Source organism: Capricornis sumatraensis, chromosome 17 (genome assembly GCF_032405125.1).
Source record: "Capricornis sumatraensis isolate serow.1 chromosome 17, serow.2, whole genome shotgun sequence".
NCBI lineage: Eukaryota > Metazoa > Chordata > Mammalia > Artiodactyla > Bovidae > Capricornis > Capricornis sumatraensis.
In genome coordinates, this window is record NC_091085.1 from 20,367,862 (window position 1) to 20,393,361 (window position 25,500).

At 41.9% G+C, this 25,500-nt stretch overlaps 1 protein-coding gene across 1 annotated transcript in view; it reads left to right on the forward strand.

The window, feature by feature from the left end:
- OTUD4 (OTU deubiquitinase 4) overlaps nucleotides 1–20,489 on the forward strand; it is a 38,453-nt gene extending 17,964 nt beyond the window's left edge. The window contains exons 8-21 of the mRNA XM_068989983.1: nucleotides 556–613; nucleotides 858–975; nucleotides 1,072–1,136; nucleotides 4,530–4,624; nucleotides 5,675–5,775; nucleotides 5,878–6,064; nucleotides 11,182–11,344; nucleotides 13,276–13,399; nucleotides 13,701–13,756; nucleotides 14,464–14,544; nucleotides 15,412–15,550; nucleotides 16,126–16,386; nucleotides 17,628–17,668; nucleotides 19,284–20,489. Of these exons, the coding sequence (XP_068846084.1) occupies nucleotides 556–613; nucleotides 858–975; nucleotides 1,072–1,136; nucleotides 4,530–4,624; nucleotides 5,675–5,775; nucleotides 5,878–6,064; nucleotides 11,182–11,344; nucleotides 13,276–13,399; nucleotides 13,701–13,756; nucleotides 14,464–14,544; nucleotides 15,412–15,550; nucleotides 16,126–16,386; nucleotides 17,628–17,668; nucleotides 19,284–20,489 (2,695 nt within the window). The remainder of the gene's footprint in view (nucleotides 1–555; nucleotides 614–857; nucleotides 976–1,071; nucleotides 1,137–4,529; nucleotides 4,625–5,674; nucleotides 5,776–5,877; nucleotides 6,065–11,181; nucleotides 11,345–13,275; nucleotides 13,400–13,700; nucleotides 13,757–14,463; nucleotides 14,545–15,411; nucleotides 15,551–16,125; nucleotides 16,387–17,627; nucleotides 17,669–19,283) is intronic.
- Nucleotides 20,490–25,500: the final 5,011 nt, after the last annotated feature.

Genomic DNA, 25,500 nt, shown 5'->3' on the forward strand with positions numbered 1-25,500 from the left:
GACTGAGTGCACACACATACATATACACGTATCTATTGATACATTTTTGAAAGGAAGTTTTTACATTAAGTGTTTTTATAAACTCAGTTACTCTATCATCCCACATTTCACAGTTTATTTCTGTTCCTGTCTTCTTGTTGATTAAGTCAGTACGAATTACTGATAAAAATCTTTGACTGGAGAAGGAAATGGCAACCCAGGCAGTATTCCTGCCTGGAAGAGTCTATGGGCAGAGGAGTCTGGCGGGCTGCAGTCCTGGGGGTTGTATGGCTGAGCAAGCATGCGTGAGGAGAGTGGAGGAGATGGGTTGGTAGCAATAAACTGGTAAACTTAAAGGAAAAAAAACTTTGCCTTATATGTATATACACATATGCACATGTACACTCTGTTTGTGCTTACATACACATGTGCACACTTCCGTTTGCTTGGGCTCCTTGGAATATAGTTATGACTTTGTGGACTATAACTCTGAGATTTTTCTGTGAGGTTAGAGTCAGTGAAATGTGTGTGAACATTTTTGTACTCCTAATGATACCTGTATTTCTTCCTTTGCAGGAGTAAACCTACCACTATTAACGATGTGAATGGATTTAAAACTTTGTCAAGTGATCAGGTATTTTTATTTAATGGTTTTTAACTATCTCTTTAATATAAGAAAGCATACAAGTTTATAGCCTTAATTTTTTTTCTCTTTTCTGGTACATTTTCAATAGAGTCAGGATCATCTCGTAAAACATGTTTTTGGTGACTTCCTAATTTTTAAAGCTTTATTCTTTTGATTTTTCTCTTATACGTATCTCAAACATGTTTTAAAAGCATTTCTTTGTTGATTGGGCTTCTTGACTTTGTTTACTTAGCATCCGAAAAGCAGTGGAAACTCTCCTAGCCTCCCTTTGTCTAGAAAGGTTCTTAAGTCGCTCAGTCCAGCAGTCTATAGAAATGTGGAATATGAAATTTGGCTGAAGTCTAAACAAGGTGAGTTTAAAAAAAAATCTGTATTTTCCAGAAATTTACTTTGAGGCCCTTGAAAATGATTACATCAACTTGATATTATGCTGATATTCTTTACAGCTCAACAAAAACATGATTATTCCATTGCTGCTGGCTTACAGTATGAAGTTGGAGATAAATGCCAGGTAAGTGATTATGTAGAGGAAGAAAAGATTTTACTTGAAATCTTCCTTATTCTGATAGGAACTAAAAAACAGCTCAAGTTTGGATGTGTTGTTAATTTGAGATTTCAGAATATATTTTATCATGTATACATTTTAATAGTTAAAAATATTTAGCTTTTGAATACGTTACCAAAATCATGTATATCTAAAACTGTGCGACCCTTCACGTGATCTTTAAAGCAGTTCAGTCTTTGATAGTACTTGCTTCAAAGACGTAGCAGTAACCTTTTAGATTTTTAGATATTTTCTTCATAGCTGGCAGATAATGTACTGACATCGATTCAGACTTGACACTACAGGTCAGTTTGGTTTATGAAAGTCATCCTGGAAATTTTTGATACGACACGTGGTTCTTTTGTTGGATTGAGAAAACGAAAGGGAACGGTTAGGGAAGTCTTGCCTTTTACTTTGAATAAGCTGCTGCTCTGGGCTTCCTGCAGCTGACTGTTTAAGGGGAAGTTGAGTCATGTCAGCGTTTCTCACGTGGGGTGGTACTGCGCCCCTGCCTCCCCTCTAGCAGTGTCTGCAGACATTTTTGGTCATGACACCTGGGAAGGCACTACTGATACCTAGTGGGTAGAGGCCAGGCATGGTGCCAGACATCCTAGAATGCATACGACACCCCCTCCTTCCCCACCCCCCCACCCCCAACACACAACAGCAAGGAATCATCTGGTCCAAAGTGTTACTAATGCCAAGACTGGAGAAACTTCTGTGAAAAAATATGACTCTTTCTAAAACAAAAAAACCCCCCATACACCAAAAATATTGTTATTTGGAAGATAATTGTCATCAAGAATGGTTGTCATAAAAAGTGTTACCTTTTAAAAACTATTTTGAAATCGCCATTGACAGACATTTCTTGTTGACTTGTGGAGGAAATAGTCATTCCTTCATGTTAAAGTGGTTTGTGAAAAGTATCTGGGGGACCAGGATTGTTTCTGGGTATCAGTGACAGACTTTACCTTAAGAACTTTGAGCAGTGTTCTGATTCGAGGGTGCTTTGAAAGTAGAGGAAGAGGATGTGATTCTTTTAAGGTTGTCAAGAAATGTGCTCTAAGCACAGAACCGAATCTGGGAATCTTTTTACTATAGTGATTTGGGGGACTTGGCAGAGAACAAAAGAGAAGAGGGCCCGCCCTCCCCACCCTCCTCAGTAGAGAAGAGAAAGTACTTAGTTTATACTCTCGCTAAAATTGTTTTATTCATTATTTTAAACTGAGCATATTTCATTTGAGCTTTCAGTTCTTGGTAAAGCAGAAGGTAAAGCAGGTACTTGTTTTACTTTTTTATTTTTTAGAGTATTTTCCTTTTCTACTGCTTGACTATTTCACTTGGATAAAATTTAATTGAAATTTTATTACGGAAAGTGTGAAAGTGAAAGTGTTAGTCATTTAGTTATGTCTGACTCTTTGCAACCCCATGGACTGACTATAGCCCGCCAGGCTCCTCTATCCATGGGATTCCCCAGGCAATAATATTGGAGTGGGTTGCCATTTCCTCCTCCAGGGGATCTTTCTGACCCAGGGATCAAACCCAGGTCTCCTGAATTGGCAGGTGGACTCTTTACCATCTGAGCCACCAGAGTCTCAGACTCAAAGGTGACTTTTATTTGCTCAGTTCAGTCGCTCAGTCGTGTCTGACTCTTTGCGACCCCGTGAATCACGGCACGCCAGGTCTCCCTGTCCATCACTAACTCCCAGAGTTCACCCAAACCCATGTCCATTGAGTTGGTGATGCATCCAACATCTTATCCTCTGTCATCCCCTTCTCTTCCTGCCCTCAGTCTTTTCCAGCATCAGGGTCTTTTCAGATGAGTCATCTCTTCTCATCAGGTGGCCAAAGTATTGGAGTTTCAGCTTCAACATCAGTCCTTCCAATGAATACCCAGGACTAATTTCCTTTAGGATGGACTGGTTGGATCTCCTTGCAGTCCAAGGGACTCTCAAGAGTCTTCTCCAACACCACAGTTCAAAAGCATCAATTCTTCAGCGCTCAGCTTTTCTTCACAGTCCAACTCTCACATCCATACATGACTGCTGGAAAAACCATAGCCTTGACTAGAAGGACCTTTATTGAGAAAGTAATGTCTCTGCTTTTGAATATGCTTCTAGGTTGGTCATAACTTTCCTTCCAAGGAGTAAGCGTCTGTAATTTCATGGCTGCAGTCACCATTGCAGTGATTTTGGAGCCCCTCAAAATAAAATCTGTCACTGTTTCCCCATCTGTTTCCCATGAAGTGATGGGACCAGATGCCATGACCGTAGTTTTCTGAATGTTGAGCTTTAAGCCAACTTTTTCACTCTCTTTCACTTTCATCAAGTTTTAGTTCTTTTCAGTTCTTCTTCACTTTCTGCCATAAGGGTGGTATCATCTGCATATCTGAGTAAGCATGTAAATGTAGTTTCAGTTTTAAATAAAAATTAGCTTCAGAAAATCTTTTTTATTGTTCACCTCTTGAGGAGAGGGAAGCAGTGTCCTGCTGTGACCAAAGAACGAAATGTCAGCTTGAGGGCTTGGAATGGGCGGCTGCTGACCCTCCACCTCTGGCTGGGGAGGGTGACTGTGCTGTGCCATTTCAGTACCCATCCAGGAGTTCTGGTGTTCTTGAGTTCTGGACCAAGTCCCCCTGTGGATGCTGAGGGCTAGTGGTACCGATAACGGGAGATGGCTTTGAGCAAGGCTGTGTCCATCCAGCTGCTAGAGCAGGGTTGGGGGCGCCCTCTGCCAGAAGGAAAGTAAAAGGCTGACTCTCCTGTCCTGGTGTGCCATTGTGTAATAACCAACTGTATTTTAGAGAGGAGACGATGCATCTATTTTTAGGGAGCAAAAAGGTCACATTTACATATTACAACATTTGAAATACTGGAAAAGTGAGAAGATAATATAATTTCCATAGCAGGTGCTCGCCTTTGTTGAGCGGTCGCTGTGTGCAGGCTGGTGTCCTTTGTATGCATCGTGTGTGCCTCATTGCGCCTCTGTGGTGCCTGTGATGCAGACACTATAATTAGCCCTGTCTTGCATACGAGCGCAGTGAAGCACCAGATAAGTTACTTGCCTGAGGTCATATTGCTGCTGAGTAGAAAAGCGGGACCTGGAATCCTGGTGTGTGTATGGTGCCACAGCCCTGCCTTCAGAACCTTGACAGTTTAGAAAAAACATGGAAAAGTAAGCAAAGGGAAGTATTTTGGAACAAGATACACAGGTCTGGGAGATCAGAGGCATTATGGTGTACTCTTTTGAACTTAGTTTTGTTTTTAACTATGTATGTTCGTCGACGCTTGAGTTGAAAATGAAATGGCAGTTTAAAAACGAATCAGGTGACTGATTTTTCTTTGCGAATTTGTTCAACAGGTTAGGTTGGATCACAGTGGAAAATTTTCTAATGCAGACTTTCAAGGGGTTCACTCTGAGAATGGGCCAGTTTTGGTCGCAGAACTTGGAAAGAAGTACGTACTGTTGGCAGCTAAGGTGTTAATCCACTTTCTCTTCCACTTAGCCTGATGTAATCATGAGCATTTCTAAACGTCCCTGTGTATTTGCGAATTCAGTTAAATGTGTTGCGGGTGTATACAGAAATATACTTCTTTAGATCTCTTAGAAAAATAGTTTGAGTTCAAATTTAGTGTTTATCTGTTATGGTACTTTAAATAAAAGATACTTATTTCATCGCTTACTGTTTAAAATGTGCCATTCTTCGCTAAGGCAGTTTAGAAAATGGACCTATTGTAACTGAAGCTTTGGAGGCCAGGGTCAGTGTTCATTTCTGATTTCATTCATTGCTGCCTTGCATGTAGTTTTCAGTAAATGATTATCTGGTGGAGTGAGAGTCTTGCCACGATACAGTGTTATTTTAGAGCAACTTTTGTTTCAGCTGCTGCAGCCTTTATTTGAGGGAAAGGTAGTAGGCTCCACCTAGACTTTACCATGGCGAACTTCAGACATACACAACTGAGGAGGGTTGTCAAGTGAACCCCAAGATAACTGTCACCCTAGCTCCATAGCTAACAGCAGGTTTGCTGTCTTTTCTAATCTCTTCTCCCTAACCCCTTAAAGCAGAAGAAAGGAGCAGAATTGGAATATTTGAAAGTGAATCCCATTTAAAGTAAAGCCACGCCATTTCTCATAGGTGCTGTGCGTCTGTGTGCCTCTCTAACAACAAAGGCTTCTCTATTCCCCACCCTTAGCCACAGTGCTGTTGTCACACCTAACAGAATAGTGTTCTTTCCTTCCTTACCTAATCTTTTGCTTAGACTGTGATTAAGACCTCTCAATCTTCTGTTCTTTTAGGTTAGAAAATATGTTTTTGACCTTAGTCACTTGATTATAATTACATGTGGATTGCTGAATGCTTTGTACTTGATAGTGTGTTTTTACTATAAGAACTAAGACTGGAAATTCTCAGGTAAATTGAACATAAAAGATTTATGTAGAATACTTAAGTGCACAGTCTCAGTAGAGCACTTTAGTTACTTCAAGTCTCTCTCTTCTTTTTAAAGATACCCACCGAAGAGCCTCAGGCCGCCTCCCTCAGAAAGCTGGAACACACTGTCAGGGAAGAAGATGAAGAAGCCCCCTTCGGGACAGAGCTTCCATTCTGGTAGGAGCTCAGCAAGCTAGCCTCCTTTGGGGGAGGGGATGGCACTTGGAGTTGTTGACAGTAGGCGGAGGGTTACAAAGGACTTTTGGCTTCGTGTCACAGATGTGGATTACAGAGGCCCGAAGAACTCCAGCAAGCCAGTGAAAGCCCCGTCAGGCCTACCTCCTCGCCTGCAGCACCCTTCAGGAGCGAGACAGCACGCGTCCTCCAGCCACCCTGCTGCGCCGCAGGCCCAGAAAACCTCCAGCGAGCACAAAAGTCTCAGCAGAACACCCTCACAGATCGTAAGGTAACCTTCCTGAATGTAAGAGAGCTGGGAGTTAAGAGAGCCAGCATTTCTTATTTGCTGTGTTCCATGCATTTAGAAAGTTACAATTTTTTGTTTATATACTTGTCTAAAGCCTTAATATTTAATAGTAAGAGTATTGTTGATAAATAATGTGAGGATTTCAGTTCTTCATTACTCTCATCACACAAATCAAAGTGATTTTATAGTTTAAGACATTTTGATTTTTTCATTTTTCACACAACAGCAGGATACAAATTGTATTCGAGTTACCATAGATTATAAACCAGGAGACGCTGGAACATACCTAGGGACATAACAGTGAGGTCTAAAGGTATTGAAATCATAGAGAGTCTGTTCTCTATCATGGTGGAATTCTACTGGAAATCAATATCAAAAGATGTTTGAAAATAACCCACATATTTTCAGAGAATGAGATGGTTGGAAAGCATCATTGACACAGTGGACGTGAATTTGAGCAAGCTCTGGGAGACCGTGAAGAACAGGGAAGCCTGGTGTGCTGCAGTTCATGGGGTTGCAAAGTCGGACACGACTTAGTGACTGAACAACACTACATACTTTCAAGTGCAGTGTGACATTTACTAAGAGAGATCTTTGACTTAGCCATTGAAAGCCTCAGTAAAGCTAAAAGACTGAAAAACACAGAGGGTGATTGCAGAGAAGAAAGCATTTTAAATGAAAACTTAATATCAAAATGAGAAATTAATTTCAGTGATACTTTTAAAACCCCATGTATTCGGAAACTTAAATGTCCACTTTGAAATGATGGGTGTGTCTAAGAAGCTAAAAGAAGGAAAATTAGAAAATATTTGTAGGAGAAAAAAAAATGAAAAGAATTTATCAGAATTTTTTGCATGCAGCTGAAGCTGCTCAGTGCAGCTAAACACAGTGTGGAATCTTGGGTAAAGTATGAAGGCAAATAATGGACACTAGCAGAAAATTTTGTGAAATTTGAACAAAATCTGTAGTATAGTTAATAATACTGTATCACGTTAACTTTTTTCTTTTTAAATAACATAGTATTTCTTTATATTCTCAGGATTGGATTAGAAACTAGACATCTTTACTTTTGAATAACTTTTTTCAGTGATTTAGATCTTAGCCAAGACAGATCTCCTGGCACCGCGTAGTTTTCTGGTAGTCTGTAATGTGTTAAATATTGAATTCCAGCTCACACTGCTAGTTCGCTGCAGGGTAAGTTTAGTTTTCTTTTATATATGAACTTAAATCAGCCAAAACGGCCAGCGTGCTTTGTTCTGGTAAGTTATGACCGGTTGCGGTCACGTGTCTAATGCTGAACAGGTTGTTGTGATCACGATCAGCATTCTGACTGAATGTGCAGAGGCATGGGCTTCTGAATATACTTCTGGGTCATGGTTTCCTGTGTTGTTGATTTCGAGTTTTCCCTAATCTGCTTTTCTTCCGAGTGGCTTATGGAGCTGTAGAGTAGCTCCTGTTCTTCAGAGGGGCTTTGTTTGAGAGTGTGTCTGCAGTGGAGGCCACCCTTGTCCTGCAGCCTTGTCCGTGTCTCCTGTGGGTGCTTGTGGCTGATACCTTCCCCATCCAAGGTCGACTTCCCCAGTTACCTGAACCACTGTAGCACTGGCTCATGTGCTTGCCAAGCTCTGGTCTTCAGCTTCTTTATTTTTGGCCTTTGGGCATTCCCCTTTCTTGGGAAAGTCCTTAACACGTTGTCATTGAAGATGGTTCATGTACCGTCTCTAGGACAGAGTTGTGGGTTCTTAGGCTGGCATGATGCCAGTACTGTGTGGTTTCCTGGGGCTGTGGCATTCTGCTACCCCAGACAGGCTTAAAACAACAGAAGTGAGTTACAGTTGTGGGGGCTGGAAGTCTGAAGTCAGGTGTGGTGGGGCCCTGCCCTCTGAAGGTTCTAGGGGAGAGTCTGTTGCAGGTGCCTCCTGCTTTTGGTGTGGTCCACAGTCCTGGGCAGTCCTTGGCTTGTGGGTGTAAGTCTCTGCCGCCACCATCACACGTTCTCCCTGGGTGTCTCTTCTAGTGAGGAACCGCTTACAGTGGGTTTAGGGCCTACCCTGCTGCATAGTGACTTCATTTTGATGTGATTACTCTTGCTTGGAGAGACCCTGTTTATAAAGTCACATGCACAGACCCCAAGGGGCAGGACTTGAGCATAACCTTTTTGGGAGACACAGTTCCAATTCATAACTCATACCAGTACCTCACATCCATTACATTTTTCTTTTTACTTGAACAAACTGTTTAGGATAGAAAATTGATATATCGTTCAAAATCCAAAACACTCAAAAATTTGTTGTGATAATTCTCCTTGCCATCCCTGTTCATCCAAACTGTCTAGCTTCCTTCTGCAGTTGCTGTTGTTCAGTCACTAAGTTGTGTCCAACTCTTTGGGACCTCGTGGACCGAGACACAAGGCCCCCCTGTCCTTCACCATCTCCCAGAATTTGCTCAAACTCATGTCCATTGAGCCAGTGATGCCATCCAGCCATCTCATCGTCTGTTGTCCCCTGCTCCCCCTGTCCTCCCTCTCTCCCAGCATCAGGGTCTTTTTTAGTGAGTCAGTTCTTCGAATCAGCTGGCCAGAGTATTGGAGTTTCAGCTTCAACATCAGTCCTTCCAGTGAATATTCAGGGTTGATTTCCTTTAGGATGGACTGGTTTGATCTTCTTGCTGTCCTAGGGACTCTTAAGGAGAAGGCAGGGGCAACCCACTCCATTACTCTTGCCTGGAGAATCCCATGGACGGAGGAGCCTGGTGGGCTGCAGTCCATGGGGTTGCAAAGAGTCAGACACGGCTGAGCGACTTCACTTTCACTTTTCACTTCCATACATTGGAGAAGGCAATGGCAGCTCACTCCAGTGTTCTTGCCTGGAGGGTCCCAGGGACGGGGGAGCCTGGTGGACTGCTGTCTATGGAGTCGCACAGAGTCGGACATGACTGAAGCGACTTAGCAGCAGCAGCAGGGACTCTTAAGAGTCTTCTCCTTCTCTTTCTGCAGAGGCAGTGTTAACAGATTCTTGTGTATCCTAAGGGCAGGGATATTTGAGCATGTGTAAAAAGTATGTATGTATTCATAATCTGATTGTCCAGAAATTCTACTGCGAACAAATGATTAAAAATCAATCATAAGAGAGGATTACCTCATGTCTCAAGGGTGGTCAGTACATACACAGCCCTGAGAAATGACCTGATTACAGAATAATCAGGGCCTCGCATTCTTGGCATATCCAGGGATGCTAGGAAGGGGCGATGGGGGCCTGTGGTGGGTTACCTCCCCCAAAAGATGAAACTGATGCCCTTAATCGCCTAGTTGTGGCTTAAGTCTGACATGTGGACACTGACCAGACTCCACCAGCATCTGAAGGCTTCCTCACTACAGGCAGAATGCCTAAGAGGAGTAAATACAGAGACTCCCAAATGGCTGACTTAAATGCACTTTTGTTTACCACAAACTGAATTTTTATCCACTGTGTTTTCTAGTGGTTTGTCCAGTCTGATAGGAATTTGAGTGATCCTGCAGATGTTGCCCTTTTCTTGTTTATCTTAGGCATATGTTACTTGGTATATAAAAACACTGGATGGCAGAAGGCAGTGGATAGTGCATAGATGTGAAACTTGGGAGAATTTTTGACATTGTGATTGATGGTGTAGGAACCCACTTGTATTTGCAGTGAGTAAGCCTTCACGGATGTAGGTGTGAGAATGAATTTTGCCAATGTATTAAATTTAGAGACTGCAGATGATTGAATAAAGTAAGATTTTAAAAAAATTATGGTCAAAATTTAGAATTTTATAGCTAAATACTCGATTTAATGTTCGTTAGAATTCATCTTGACTTTATTTCTAATATTTAACAGTCATTTGGAATACTCATTATAGAATAAAAGAGCAGTGATGTAGGACATGAGACCTTGTGACCTCTCACGCTTTTAAAATTTCTTATTGATATTATCTCTTCCTTTTGAGAAGAAAACAGAGTATAACAGAAACCAGCGGGAGTGCGTTGTGGGCTTTCAGTACTCAGGTGCTGAGAGTGATCGGCTGGCCAGGCTGGATACGCCCCTCCAGCTCGGCCCAGGCAGGGCAGGTTTGGTCCTCTGTGGCTGATGGGTGGGGTGGGCTGGCACCTTCGGGTGAGGAGGCGTGCACAGTGGTTGATGGTGCAGAGACTCCTGGCTGTTGCTGAGTCGTCTTCGGAGTCTTTCACCACAGGGGTTTGAGAAGGAGCGGTCTAAGATGCTCCCCTCTTGTTTTCCCCTGGGACTCTGGGGTTGACATCCGCCCCATTGGAGTTAGGATGTGGTTTTAAGTGGGACTGAGGACAGGAAATGGCCGTTCTTTCTTTCAGAGGAGAAGAATCAGATGCTATCAGTTGTGTCCTTCCCAGTCTTTTGAGGGAGATGGTATCTCTTCACATGTTTTTCTTGTAGGCTTTGGATTTTCATTTCCCACTGTTGTGAAACCGTTAGACATGGAGGAAACAGTACTCATATTGCCTGTAATAGTGAAGTGTTAGGGTCACGTTATGGGCTACTCGACTCTATTCATGAACTCTTGTCTCCTCTGACCAAAGTTATGTTGAAATGATAGCAGTGCAATTAGTATCTCACCTCGTGCATTTTTTCCCCCCCCCAGCTTTCATCTTCTCTTGATAGTGTCATTAAAAAGCAGGAAGGTGGTCCTGGTGTTTCTTTTAACATTGTCCTTTACTTAGAACAGAAAATTAGAATGCTTTTGAGGCCTAAACTAGTAACTTTCCCTTTCCTTTGAAAGAGAAGTCTTATGAAAATATTGGAATATGGCCTAAAGAAAAGATACAATGCTTATATTTACGCTCCAATGAGAAGAAAAATCTGTGATCATATCTATCGTTTGGAAGTGAGTTATATTTTTCTTTTCCTGCATTGTGAGTTTGTCATCTTGACTCTGAAATCCTAATAATTGAGGTGCTTCCTTTTGCTAAGCATTTATTACTAAAAGTTCTGTTATGTGACAGTGTAGCTAAGATAGCAAATATTTGTATTGCTAAAAATGTTATTTTAGATTATTTTAGATACACAGTACATTGTCCTTTTTTCATCCAAGAATGTCTTATTTGACAGAAAACCTGATCGTGAGAGAGCTGAGGATTTTGATGCCACGACCCGAGAACCTAACTATTTCGGCCTCTCTCCAGAAGAGCGCAGAGAGAAGCAAGCCATAGAAGAGTCTCGCTTACTCTATGAGATTCAGAACAGAGATGAACAGGCTTTCCCAGCTCTTTCTGTATGTATATAAAAAGGAATTGGAAAAGTTACCCTTCAGAAGTCTCTCCTTAATCCAGTTTTTGTACTCAACCATAGTTTCTAATGGGAGACGAATCATTTTTACACTGAAGGTTACCTTGGGGATGACGTAGCTGCCCCTCCTTTTCATCTTCACGAGGCAAATGAGGTCTAAAGACATTTCTAGTTGGTGGCAGAGTTGAGGCGAGTTGATTGTTTATCTAACTTCAAGTTGAGTATTTTGTTTTGAACTGAAGCTTGTTTGTTTTTGCTAGCCAAAGTCAGTGACTTACCCTAAGCAGTGGAGGTGTACGATTTAGTTAACAGGATACTTCTGTAAAATTGGGACATTGTTTTCAGTGTTTCTTATTAAACATATCCAGGACCTATTAAGAAAAACCTGGTACATACAAATGAGCGCTATGATTCAGAGCGGTCATTGCTAGAGATGGTGGTGGGTGCAGCCCTGTGGCTTCGCCCTTGCTTCCTGTGTCAGATGTTGAGCTGTGACTTCTTGATGAGACAAGAGACAAACGTTCTCTGCCTTTAAGTGTCTTAATTCTTTTGAGTCAGAAGGGGAAACAGTAATGCTGTGTGAGGAAGGTCATTGGCACACAGGGGCAGGGTAGCTGCTTGAGTGTGGGGGCACTGGGCTGCCTGAGCCTGTGGTCTGGCGTAATGGTGAGTGGCACTAAATGACTTGTGACGCAGCTGTGAGCACCTGTGAGGCACCTGAGCTGTGGTTGGAACACTTTCTTAACAGTGGAATACACAAGCAAAATGGAATGTTATAGACGCTACCTTATAGTATATATATGTATGTGTATATGTGTATGTATATTATATGTTGGTATGTATATTTACATCAGTATAAAACATTAAATCTCCACGCATTGTTTTCTGGCCTCTGTGGAATTCTTAAAGAGGTGGAGAGGCTGAGCTGAAACCAGCTCACTTGGAGTAGTATAGTTCAGGCTGGCACAGGGATTGGTGTTTAGGAATCGTTGGAAGACGTGCCCAAATTCATATGTGAATCAGGCATGGTCTCTATTCTGAGTGTAGTTTATCTCTGTGATATGTTATTTTCCCATAATATTTAGATAAGACAAAACTACTGATCTTTTAAGCTTCTACTCACAGCTTTTTGTCTTTTCAGTTAGTGAATGGTGAGAACTACTATAATGTGGGAATAGATGGCTGAAATGTTTTGATTGTTAAAATGAGGTTTTCATACTCACTGTGTTTAAACAGGCTTTTTTGATCCTGTCTTGGACTTGATAGTGACTCAGGTTTGTCTTCTAGAAAACACCTGCCACCTTGGCTGAGATCTCTTCTCAGCTGTGTGTAGCGTTTCCTCACAGATCCAGGAGAGCAGAGGCCTTCAGTGGTAATGGAGCTGAAAAGCCAGACTTATTCCAGCCCCTGTGCTTCGCCAGATAGAAGCTGGAGCTCATGCGGGGCTTGGAGGGGTTTGCTGACAGTCAGCGGTATTTTAGTGGGAAGAGTCCTAGTGACTGTATCTGCCCCTTGCCCTTGGGGCCTCCCCTGCTTCCCCAAAGGACTGTGGCTCTGCAGTAGCTGCTTTTGAAGGTTGGTGTGAAGGGTGCTATTCTTCGTACAGAGACTGGAAATACAAGTTGCATAGTACAGGTTTGGTCACAGTGGTTTCTTGAAATGTGGGCAAATGAAGTCTTAATTACTAGGCCAAGCGTCTGACTGCCTCATCCTTTGGCTTATTAATAAGCCAGTTACTGTAGAGTATTTAATAGGAACCCTAGATTGTATTTTTTTGTAATCTGGGAAGTTTATAGATACAAGGTGATGTATTTTAGATTTTTAGTCAGATGTGTGAACAGTAAGATTAATTAAAAGACTTCTGTTCATATACTTGTGAGTAAATCTTTTAACACAAAATGTTGGGTTTTGTTTAAGAGTTCATCAGTCAGCCAGTCAGCTTCTCAGAGTAGCAACCCAGGCGTCCAGAGAAAATCATCCCATGGAAGCGATCGGAAAGGAAGCAGGCGGAGAACGGACACTGAAGAACGGAAAGATAAAGGTATGTTATGTCATCATTTGAGAGCAGATGCTGGAGATCTGTTTCTGGCCTAAAGTCAGGCATGGGGAAAAGAACTCTCACTTTTTAATGACTGAGCAGTGTACTGTCACATCTCACTGTTGCAGAGAAGCCTTGACTCAGGCTAAGTAAAGCATGGTGTGCAATTGTGAGAACTATTATTCGCTGACTGATCATAGTTAACATGGTATTTCCAGCTTTCTCTGCCTTCATGCTTTGTTGTTCTGTCTTCACACCTGACTAGTGGCTAATGCTGTCTTTTTTTTATCTTGATCTGTTATAGACTCTGTCCATGGACATATTTCCTTGGATAAAAAACCTGAGCCAGGCACACTGGAGGTAAATGTTTTAAGTACTGATTATGTCTTTTTCTTCTCCTTTAACACTATGGTAGTGCAGAAAAAGATGGAGATGATTTCATCATTTTATAACAAGTGGTGTTTAGTCACTAAGTCGTGTCTAGCTCTTTTGTGACCCCATGGACTGTAGCCCACCAGGCTCCTCCATCTATGGGATTTCCCAGGCAAGAATACTGGAGTGGGTTGCCGTTTCCTTCTCTGGGGGATCTTCCAAACCCAGGGGTGGAACCCCCTGGGTTCGACATCAACAAGCAGATTTTCTACCAGAGCCATCAGGGAAGCTGCAGCAAAGTATTATGGAAGTAGAAAAGCAGAAAAAAAAGTTTGGGAGAAAGTTACAGTGCTTGAGGAAAATTGATGCACTCACAAATTATAACCATTTCTTCTAGGGTACATTATGATGACCTTCACTTTCCATTACTCCGTAGTATTACAGATTTTTAAGGGAAAAATGCTGTTTTGGAACCATGCTCCTGGTAAAAACTGCCATATAATTTGATGTGATAAAGACATGCAGGCAAAATTACCTACCTGTTGAAGACCAGATACAGTTGAAAAAAATACTCAGCTGTTAGAGGATTCAGTCAGGTGCAGATAGGTGAGCTATAAAGGTAGCACAGTTATCCCAGAATATGGGTGTTTGAAATAGAACATAACCCCCCGTTTTTTTTTTTTTTGCTTCCAAAGAATATTAGCAGTGATAAGTGTGCAAGAATTTCATCACCATCAAAATCAAAGAAATTAGAGTGCCCACCTCCTACAGAGCAAGTAAGTACATTGTTGCATTTGACACTGAATGCTATTTAAAAACAGAAAATAATAGGAAATGAGAGAACTTATTAATAGATCATAATTTGGAATGCAATTATGATTTTTCTCTAATTCTGTTCTTGGTTAGTCTGGAATGGTCTCAATGGAATGTTTCCTGGACATAGAAACCATTCTTCTGAATTGAATTTGAATAAGTTTTTATCTGGTACATTATGTTGCCTTTGTGATGAGCTGGCTTGAAAATAAGATTCTTGAAGGGAAACTTGTTTTCTTTCAGAACTTAAAGAGACATCTCTGTATGCTTACCAGTTATTTCATAGAAGGGAAGGAATGTAACGATTGAAGAGATTAGAAAGGACATATGTCTAAAGGGCAGTACTGCCAGCTTACAGATTTAACGATGGAAGAACCTGAGTTCTAACAGATTGTTTTGGTTCTTGGTCTCATACAGGAGTAGAGAAAGTTCTTATCCTTTGTCTTTGTTAACATCCTTTGTGTCGGGTAGAAAACGTATGATTTTATGTTTGCTCTTTGTGTGAGGAGCTGTTCTAGACTCATGAATTTCAGGGTGATTTCCATGACTTTGCTCCTTTGCCTTAAAGCATTTGGTTCAAGTTGCTTTATAGTTTGTTTTTAACCCCACTGGTGACTTCTGTGACTTTTGGTGGGCAGTCACTGGATCAAATTTGTTAGTATGGAATTTTTAGCTCCTGTAGTTTTTCTTTCATTTCGAAGACCAGAAGAAAGACCATTTATGTAGAAACTGCAGCTGTGTAAGAGGCAGGCAACTCATGATGCATTTGGTGGATGAATTAGTGTTAAGCACAATGAACTCTTGTCTTTTTGCACCCCTTCTTCTTGAAGAAGCCAGCAGAACATGTGTCTCTGTCAAATCCAGCTCCCCTTCTAGTTTCTCCAGAGGTACATCTAACTCCTGCGGTGCCTTCCTTACCAGCCACTGTGCCCGCCTGGCCGAGCGAACCTACAACGTTTGGACCAACAGGTTAGATAAAAATTTTAAAAGTTGATGGAACCAACCAGCAAAAGTCCTCCAAGTGTTGACATTCTTGAGTGTGAGCTTGACCTCAGAGCAGGATCAGGTGCACGGAGCCTCAGAACTTTCTGTGATCCTCCGAACTTTCTGTGATCCTCCATACTGCTGTTTCCCGTGGTGGAGGGCTGGGTTCACGTGGTGCTCATTGAAGAAGCGCCCTCAACGGTCTCGGGAGCAAGGCCTGTGAGCTCTGGTTGCCCGGCGCTGGCAGTGTTGTTTTCAGTCCGCTCCAACCCCCTCAGCTCTTTATGGCCCCACGAGACACAGGCTGTGTGTCTTACATGTGTCTGTAAGAGCTGTTACTGGCTCAGAGCTGGTTTTTTGGCCTCATTTCCTCCTGCATGGCCGGGAGGGTGCTTGGTTGACATAAGTACTTCTTTAGATTGCTTAAGCGCATGCTGTTTTCCCAGCTGTGTAATGATACAGCATTCCTTTCCTTTTAGCCTAACGTTACCTTTTATTTGCAAAGGAGAATTATCTTTTACCTCTTCATAGCTTTTGATTCCTTTCCCTTTCTTTTGTAGGTGTCCCTGCCCAAATTCCTGTCTTGTCAGTGACACAGACTCTGACTACCGGACCTGATTCTGCTGTGTCCCAAGCTCATTTGACACCCTCTCCAGTTCCTGTGTCAATACAGGCCATGAACCAGCCCTTGATGCCTTTGCCTCAGACATTGAGCCTTTACCAGGACCCACTGTATCCTGGGTTTCCTTGTAACGAAAAGGGAGATCGAGCCATCGCACCACCTTACTCACTGTGTCACACAGGGGAGGACCTGCCTAAAGGTGAGTGCCTCCTCCCAAGTTCAGGTTAACTTTAGTTACGAAATACTGCTGTGAGTTCAGAGAGAACTGTAAGTAGAGGGCAGAGGTCAGGTTGCTGAGTAAGCTGGAGGACTTGCTTGGGGAAGACTTGCTTGGGGAGGACAGCAGAGGTGCGGCTGTCTGTCTATCATCCACTCTTGTTTCAGCTTCTCTATGATGGGATATGTTTTTATACGTCTGGTAACTGCAGCATCCCCCATCATGTTTGCAAAAAGCCTGAATGCATTTTGAATTAAGTCTTAATAGTGTTACTAACCAGACAACTAAACATTACTGAGTTTTTCATATCAGTGGTTTGGTGTTTGGAACTACTCTTTACATGTCCATGAAACGATTATAAGAAACGAGTATAACACATAATAGCTGTCATTATAGTGCTGCGTGCAATCATGTGTATACGTATATGTATGTATATTTTAAAGGAATTCCTTTTAAATTTGTCCTGTTTTCTAAAGAGATTTTAGTTTGTGTTTGTGAACTTTCCTATCAGCAAAACTGAAAAAGTAATGCAGTGACTGCTCTTTACCTGGATAGTTGTAGATAATTTTATTAGCGGTTTGATGTTTGAGTCTGTGGGTAACTGGCTAATGTTAAATTAATACCCGAGCTACTCTTATGCTACTAATCTAGTTAATGAGTTTTATGTTGATTTTTACTCTTATCCCCCAACATTTTTATTTCATGATGTTTTAAATCCCACAGAGAAGTTGCAAAAAAAATGCAGTGAACATGTGGGTTTTCTTTGTACAGATTTGCTTTTAGTCAGGGCTTCCCTGGTGGCTCCGACGGTAAAGTGTCTGCCTTCAATGCGGGAGACCCGGGTTTGATTCCTGGCTCAGGAAGATTCCCCTGGAGAAGGAAATGGCAATCCACTCCAGCACTCCTGCCTAGAAAATCCCATGGATGGAGGAGCCTGATAGGCTACAGTCCATGGGGTCACAGAGAGTTGGACATGAAAAATCTCAGTTTAAGCCATGTTGGGACTTGCACGTCAGAGTAGAAAAAGGGTGTTGAACCCGGAATCACCCTATAGTAATGGAGCCTGGTTTTGGTTATAATTTTTAATCCATGTTTTGTATTACAGGTGAGAGAAAACAGTTCAAGTAGGCAAAATTGTCCTTAGAACTATGTATCATTTGAGGATAATGAGAAAAAGCTTTTTGTGAATGTATAATTTTAATCTTGATGTTACTTATTTTCAGATAAGAACATTCTTCGATTCTTCTTCAATCTTGGTGTAAAGGTATTTACATTTTATTATTTTAAAGTTATTTTAAGTTAATACCTTTTTTTTAAAATACTGTTTTAAATCACTAATTCTGACCTGTTGGTCAATAACCTAAGGCTTACTTAATCTTATTATTTTCAGAACTAGCATTTTTAATGCCTTACATTTTGTTTTTTTGTGGTGATTGAGGCTCCATCATTTGCCTGCTTTTCCTTGTAATTGACAGTGATTTAACCCTGTGAGTGTGTTTGGGAGCCAGCCTAGCGGAAGTGCTTCTTGAGTTAGGTGAGAGGTCTGCACTTTGGGCCCTGGGCGAATTCTGGAGTGTGTCGGAGCCTGCCTGTTGGCGTTTATGGAACGGGGTGGGGCTCTTCTTCCCTGACTCAGTCGTTGAAAGGCTGAGAGGAAGCCAGCCGTGGAAGGCAGGGCTCCCTGGCAGAGCAGAGGTTCCTGCGGGGGGTGACCGGCCTGGAGGTGGCTCGTCTCAGGAAGAGCTAGAGAGCTCTGTTCTTGTCAGCGCTGTGTTGTCTCCTGTCTGGATTCGTTTCTGTGGGTTCTGGACGGTTAGAACCTCAAGTGCTACCATGGCCTACAGACAGTTCATAAAAACAGACTTGATCAATTTCTTCATCTGCTACATTCATTGCCTAGTTTATATTTCTTTAGTTAATGTTGGCTGTACAGCTAATTGATTGATTAGCCAGCAATCTGGTTAATTTTTCTTTGTTTTGCTGTTTGGGCTGAACCTTTTGTGGGGCAACAATTTGGAGTATTTCATTTCATTATTTAGCCTTACTTGACTAGAGGTCTGGAGAGGGCAATGGCAACCCAGTCCAGTACTCTTGCCTGGAAAATCCCATGGACGGAGGAGCCTGGTAGGCTGCAGTCCATGGGGTCGCTAAGAGTTGGACACGACTGAGCGACTTCACTTTCACTTTTCACTTTCGTGCACTGGAGAAGGAAATGGCAGCCCACTCCAGTGTTCTTGCCTGGAGGGTCCCAGGGACGGGAGCGCACAGAGTCGGACATGACTGGCGTGACTTAGCAACTTAGCAGCAGAGGTCTAAATTTAATCCTTGCAGTTGGATTGCTCTGGGGGTACCTGTAACCATGGAGTCCAAATGTTGGGGATCACCTACTTCTGTACCAGCGTTTTTAATGATAGAATCTGTCCAGTCTAGGTAGCTAGTTGGCTAACGGGGTCACATACTGAGTTAGTGGTAGGGCCAGAACATGAGTGGAGGTCATCCCAAACAGCCAGTGATGGAGATGTTGGAAGTTGGAGGCTTGATTGCTGCTGGTGGTTTTTGAGATCTGTCACCCCAGATTCCTTCTGTGCAGTTAGATCTGCAGGGTGGAATTATTGATCACGATGGTCTGTGCTCATTCCTGTCTCCGGTCAAGCGTCTGTATCAGGGCTGTGAGTTGGTTTCAGGCTAGGAACAAGGAATGCAGTCTTGGCAGTGACTTGACTTGGTGATTCCACTGCCTGCTGTGTGTCAGAGGGGTCTTGTCTTTGGTCTTTGCAGATGCGAGAAACTTACCTTGAGCCCACTCAAACTTCTCCCCCTGCAAACCCCCTGCCATGTAGTTTATCTTACTGTTTTTTGTGTGTGTGTGTCTCTTTTAGGCATATAGTTGTCCTATGTGGGCCCCACACTCTTACCTGTACCCTCTGCACCAGGCCTACTTGGCAGCCTGCAGGATGTACCCAAAGGTCCCTGTCCCTATGTATCCTCAAAACCCGTGGTTCCAAGAAGCTCCTTCTGCTCAGAACGAGAGTGACTGTACGTGTCCAGATGCTCACTTCCCCATGGAGCCCGAGGGCAGCGTGAACGGCCAGATGCCACAGGCAGAGATGGGCCCGCCTGCGTTTCCTTCACCCCTGGTCATCCCTCCGTCTCAGGTGTCTGACAGTCACGGACAGCTGTCCTACCAGGCGGACCTAGAGTCAGAGAATGCGGGGCAGCTCCTTCACGCCGACTATGAGGAGTCGCTAAGTGGCAAGAACATGTTCCCGCAGCCGTCCTTTGGCCCAAACCCGTTCTTAGGCCCGGTCCCCATCGCACCACCTTTCTTTCCTCACGTTTGGTATGGGTACCCTTTTCAGGGATTCATCGAGAATCCAGTCATGAGGCAGAATATCGTTCTGCCCTCTGATGAGAAAGGAGAATTGGATCTGCCCCTGGAAAACCTGGATCTCTCTAAAGAGTGCGCTTCTGTGTCAGCAGCAGAGGAGTTTCCCGAGGCCGGGGGCGAGGACCCCCATGCTCCCCCTGAAGCCAGCGCGAGCAAGTCGGATGGCCGGGCTGAGCGCTCCTCGCAGACGCCGAAGGTGGAGCTGGCCCCGGCTCCCGGCCCTCCTGCAGCCGAGGGCGAGGCGCATGTTCCTGCTCCGCTTCTAAACAGAGAGAGGGAAGCTGGGCCCGCTGAGCCCAAAAGGACCATTCCAAGCCTGAAAGAGAAACCAGAAAAAGGGAAAGAGCCCAAGACTGCTGCTGATGTGGTCAGCGGGGCCAACTCTGTGGACAGCAGGGTGCAGAGACCAAAAGAAGAGAGCTCAGAGGATGAAAACGAGGTGTCTCACATTCTGAGGAGCGGTCGGTCCAAGCAGTTCTATAACCAGACTTTCGGGGGCAGGAAGTACAAGAGCGACTGGGGCTACTCGGGCCGCGGCGGGTACCCGCACGTGCGAGGCGAGGAGTCCTGGAAGGGGCAGCCGACCAGGAGCCGCGACGAGGGTTACCAGTACCACCGGAACGCCCGCGGCCGGCCCTACCGGGGGGACAGGAGGAGGTCGGGGATGGGGGACGGCCATCGGGGGCAGCACACCTGACGCTGTTGCTGCTTAGAGCGGAAGCCCTTGCTTAGGTGGGATGTCTCTGAAGGCTTTAAACAAAACAACAAAACCCAATAAAAACCCAAATTGGAGCTCTCTCCACCCCTCCCCTTTACCTTCATGCTCATTCTGGACAGGAGATTTTGGATATGTGTTCACGGGGGCAGGTGAATTCCTGGTGTTGCCATTTTTCTGTGTACAAAACCTGTCTATTTATCGGGTGACTGCCCCTATAAAAAGTAGGAAATAAGTTTGTTAAAGTATTTTTTATAAACAGCTTAATATGAACCATTATAGATTTAGTGTTTGATTTCTGTTTTTCCTTATATAAGTTTAATTTCAGATGTTGGAAATGTGTGCTTTGTAGTGTTTACTAAAGTGACAAATACACCATTCGACACACTATAGATTCCAAAACATAACATCGCACCAAATAGAAACGTATATTTTATTATGCAATGCCTTAGTCATAAACTGGGCTCAAACAGGTCTTAGCCTAAAACACTGTTGTCTTTTGAAACGCTTCCAACCCAAAGGCCTTTCATCTCAATATCTGTCAAACTTGAATGATGTCTTCTCTTTAATATTACACATAAGGCAGCCTATTAACCTGTGTCTTAGAAATGTTGTATATAGTTCTTTTAATATTCATAGGGTATATTTTTGAATTTTGGTGAGTATTTGTTGAACTTGAGATTGCATATAAGAATAGATGTTTAAGAAATCATAGGAAATCTAATGAAATGGCTGTTCCCACCAAGAATTCTTAGCACTGGTGTAAATATCATGGTGCCTACTCGAAAGAAATGTCGATGCTATGCATTTTGAAAATAATCTGCACCTGTTAAAACTGCAGAAGTTTTTTAATGCCACTTTAACACTAATGCACTGACAGATTTAAGTATTTTGTGAGAAGAAATGTTAAAAAATTTTATTCTGACAGGTTTCTGTAGAGTTACTGTGTTTGGTTTTTCTCTTTTGCACCATCCGTTTATGTGTACCACTTGATACTTGCATGTTCAGTTTGTCTCAGCTGGAACTGTTGTGCAAAAAAGGATGATTGTGACTGTGAGTTCCTTTTCTAGAGGGTGCTGCTAGACTATGGATTTGCTTTGCATCGTGTCGCTTGATGCCCCTTTGGTAACGTGTCTCTTATCCTGCTTCCTTCCGGTCTCTGCAGTATTCATTTAGAACTTCCCTCTGCACGTTGCACTCTGTTCCCATTTTGAGGAGATTCGATTCTCTGAATTAACACAGCATTCATTCATCTATGTTACTGTGTAAAAAAATTGCTGTAGCTTGTATTTCTTATTTGTACATATTAATGTGAAATTCTAACCTTTTTTATGTTCTCCTTTGATCAGGAAGTTTGAGTGCTATGCAAATAATGTAGTAATTTCTCTTTGCATGCCATGTGTAGTACACCTAGCCAAAAGTAGTTTTTTTTTTTTTTTTAAGCAAATTCCTTTAAAAGCAAGTACAATTCACTTGAATTTGACAAACTGAGGCAGATGAGTTTTCTGGGTTCTCTGCTAACCTACGGGAATGTTTGGATGCCAGCTCGGCTCAGTGAATCTCCGCTGTACTGTAATGGTTATTTACCTCTTTGTTTTAATTACCTGATGTCTGTGTAACTGCTGATTTGAGTAGAGATTAGTGTGTAGATGTTTTGTAACATAGGATTTTAGAGAGCACTTTGGAAGATAACATTTTATTATGATGGTGCTAGGTAGAAATTTGTCGACTGGGATTGTTGTGTGGAAAAGAAAAAGATTCTTGAGAGAACCTGTTGAAAGGAATTTCTGTTGTCACCTAAGCCAGATAACTGGGGAAGGTACTGCTTAAGAATTTTTTTCTTAGTCACCATCAGTAGTTGTTATGGAATGAGAAGATGAGAGGGTCCTCCACTTTCAGCTCATGCTTTTATATGTAAGATTAGCTTACCTGATCATTTTAATGAAAATTATATTAGCTATAGTGACAAGATTTAAAAGTTCAGCAGTGTATGTTTGATCTCAGGAGTCCAAAAAAAAAAAAAAAATTCATTCTTTTCCTGTGTCCTTGGTTTTCTTGACTGGGATTTGATCTCCGTTTCTTCTGGAAGTGTTTTAAAATTGGATAGGAGAGAATACTGTTTTGTTTCTTCGCTGTTACTCTGTCTTACCTCAGTTGAGTAACAGAACACTCTATAGTTCCTGAAGGAAATACCGAGTTGCTTCCTGTTTTCCCATACTTCCCTCCAGGACGTGGTGGAGACTGCTGAAGGAGAACTCGGAGCAGTTGGTACTTGAGTCAGTGACCTCTGGAATAAGAAGAAAGAACTCTGACTTCTGATTATTAGGCTTTAAAATTATCAGTCTTTGCAGGAAGGTCTGTTTTGTTTTCCCTTTAGGTTTGTTTTCAGTGTATCAGTCCAGGGGTTTGCCTTATGCTGAGGTCAAACTAGGGCCAAGCAAGCTTTGTCCTCCTCCATTTTAACTGAGTTATATAGTATGTTGACATGAGATAAAAATGTTTCAGAGAAAAGCAAAAGCTTAGAAGTGAGAATCATTTGTACTTTGAATTGGAAATTATGACTTACTCTCTTAATGATCATACACATTTTGAAGAACAAACGTTTAGCATGACCAAAGCTCACTTCTCATTTTTGTTGGCTTTTGCTAAACTTGATTCCAGCCCCTTTCCTTTTAGTATTGTGTCTATTTCTTCTCTTCATTTCCTCTCAGATAGATCTTCAGTTCTTGTTCCACATACCCCTTGGCGGCAGGATGCTAGCATCTGGGTAGTCCTCATCCTGTTGCTCCCTGTTATCCTGTGTGTGCGTTTTCACGGCTGACCTAAGCTCAGACCCTGCTGGGGCCTGGCTGGTGTAGGTTTTCCCTACTGATATGTCATCATATTTGATGCCAACTCTATATTCTTGCAGTGTGTTTCCTTTGTGACTCAAGGTTGAATAATGCCTGTGAACTGCAAACTTGCTTATGATTGACTTGGTGCAATATAGTTCGTTTCTAACCATTTCTGGTTTAGAAAACATTCAGCCATCCTAGAACTAGCAATATTTATTTATGCCTCGTTTATTTTACCTTAGTCTTTCACTTATGGGTACTAAGCAAGGTCCATTTTAGTGTAGCTGAAAAGAATGCATATTTGGCTACACTATTTCTGTTTACTGTATTTTGCTTCCTATTTAACGTCTAAATGCTATTGTGTTGTTTCAAATCTTAATAATGGCTCAGTCCCAGTATGTCAGTTTCAAAGAACTAAGGTTTTGCTGTTAGTGTAAGCCAGTTACTCTCTCACTAACTGGGAATTCCCACTAATTTAGGATTTTTTCTCCCCTGAAATACAAAGTTTAGAAAATCCTACAAGAGGGGTGGGTGCATGTCTTAATGCTGGGAAACAGCAACTTTGGGGTTGAATTTACTTGAATGGATAAAAAATTGCATTGTTACAGAGCTAGAAAAAAATTTTATGTATGAAAAATGATAATAGCCTTACACTGAGTACAAATAATACTTAAAGCATGTGAAGATGTGATTATTTGTGATGTTACTTGTAAAAAAAAGTATATATACATCTTTTGAAGTGTTGAAAGGAAAATAGTACTTTATATTCTTTATCATATCACTTTTTGTAAGTGTTGAATATATTCCTGTTTATTTTTCTATGTTCTGTTTTGTAGCCTTAAGAAGTGTTTCAAACATATCTGAATGTATAAAATAAGAGTAAATGCCCTACATGGTGTGATGCTGCATTATATATAAAACCGTGTGCATATATTAAATTTTGTCTCTCGATTCCACTTGTGATTCTTTGGCTCTAGGGTTTTAACCAGTAATATATAATATAGCATATAAATCTTAGGAGGAATTTAAGTGGAATTCTTAAGAGTTTCCATGCAGAAAATACTATGTGCAATTAAACACCACGTGGGATTTATAATCTGTGGGGGTAAGTACTGTTCTTTTCCTTACATTACATATATAATAAAGCTGGTGTCATGTGACTAGTAGGTGGTAGAATTTAGTTTTGAACCTAGCCCCAAGTGGTTTGAGAGCTAGCCCTATTCTCCTCCTCAGCAGTCATTAAATGAAATGGGAATGTATAGAATATCTGAGAATAATTTATAGATTAAATGAATTTCTAAGTTAGATAAAGCATTGTTTGGAAGTTTTATTTGAAAATGTAGCCAGTATACTTAAATGCTTTTAAGCCTAAGTTTCTACTTTTCTCCTAACTGAATTAAGTGCAGTTCTAGGGAATGATACAAGAATGTGAATAAACTGCAAAAGAAGAAGTACAGTTTCCCTTCACAGACCTTAACTAATTTATAAGCTCTACCAAAAGTGAACCATGCACTCCTCAGAATCATCAAGCTACAGATGTTGGTATGAATGTCAATTTTTTAGATTGATCCTTTGAGTTCATTAGAGAAACTGGAGCTTAAAAATCAAATTTTATTGTTTTTTAAAAAATCAACTTTTAAAATATGTGTCACTACTAGGATCACATTTTATTTTTCACATTTAGAAAAAATCTCAGGGACGTTAAGTAAATAGTGTGGGTCTTAGGCCTCATCTCTCTTCGAATGTTGAACTAGGAAATTACTGAAATACTGAACTAGGGAATTATTAACTGATTTCAATAACAAAAATCTTTGTAGTAAGCTAGTTTTTTAAAAATGAAAAATTTGGCTTTGGATTAAATGCCTTCAGCTAGGCTACGAGAGTAATGCTGTTTTTAGTACTTACCTAGGATATGCCTCTTACTAGTGGTATAACTTAGTCCTTTATACTTTTATATGTTCAGAAATCGGGGGCCAAAAATGGAGACTAGAAACCAGAGTTAGACATGAAATGACACAAGGCTCTGCTCCACCAGGGGATAGATGTGCGTGGTTGCCAGTCTCATCAGGTGAAGATGAATAGATACGGGAGGCAGACTTAGGCATGTGCAGTTGGGAGCTGGGACTCCTACGTTTGCATTCGCATCAGGAGCACCCCTG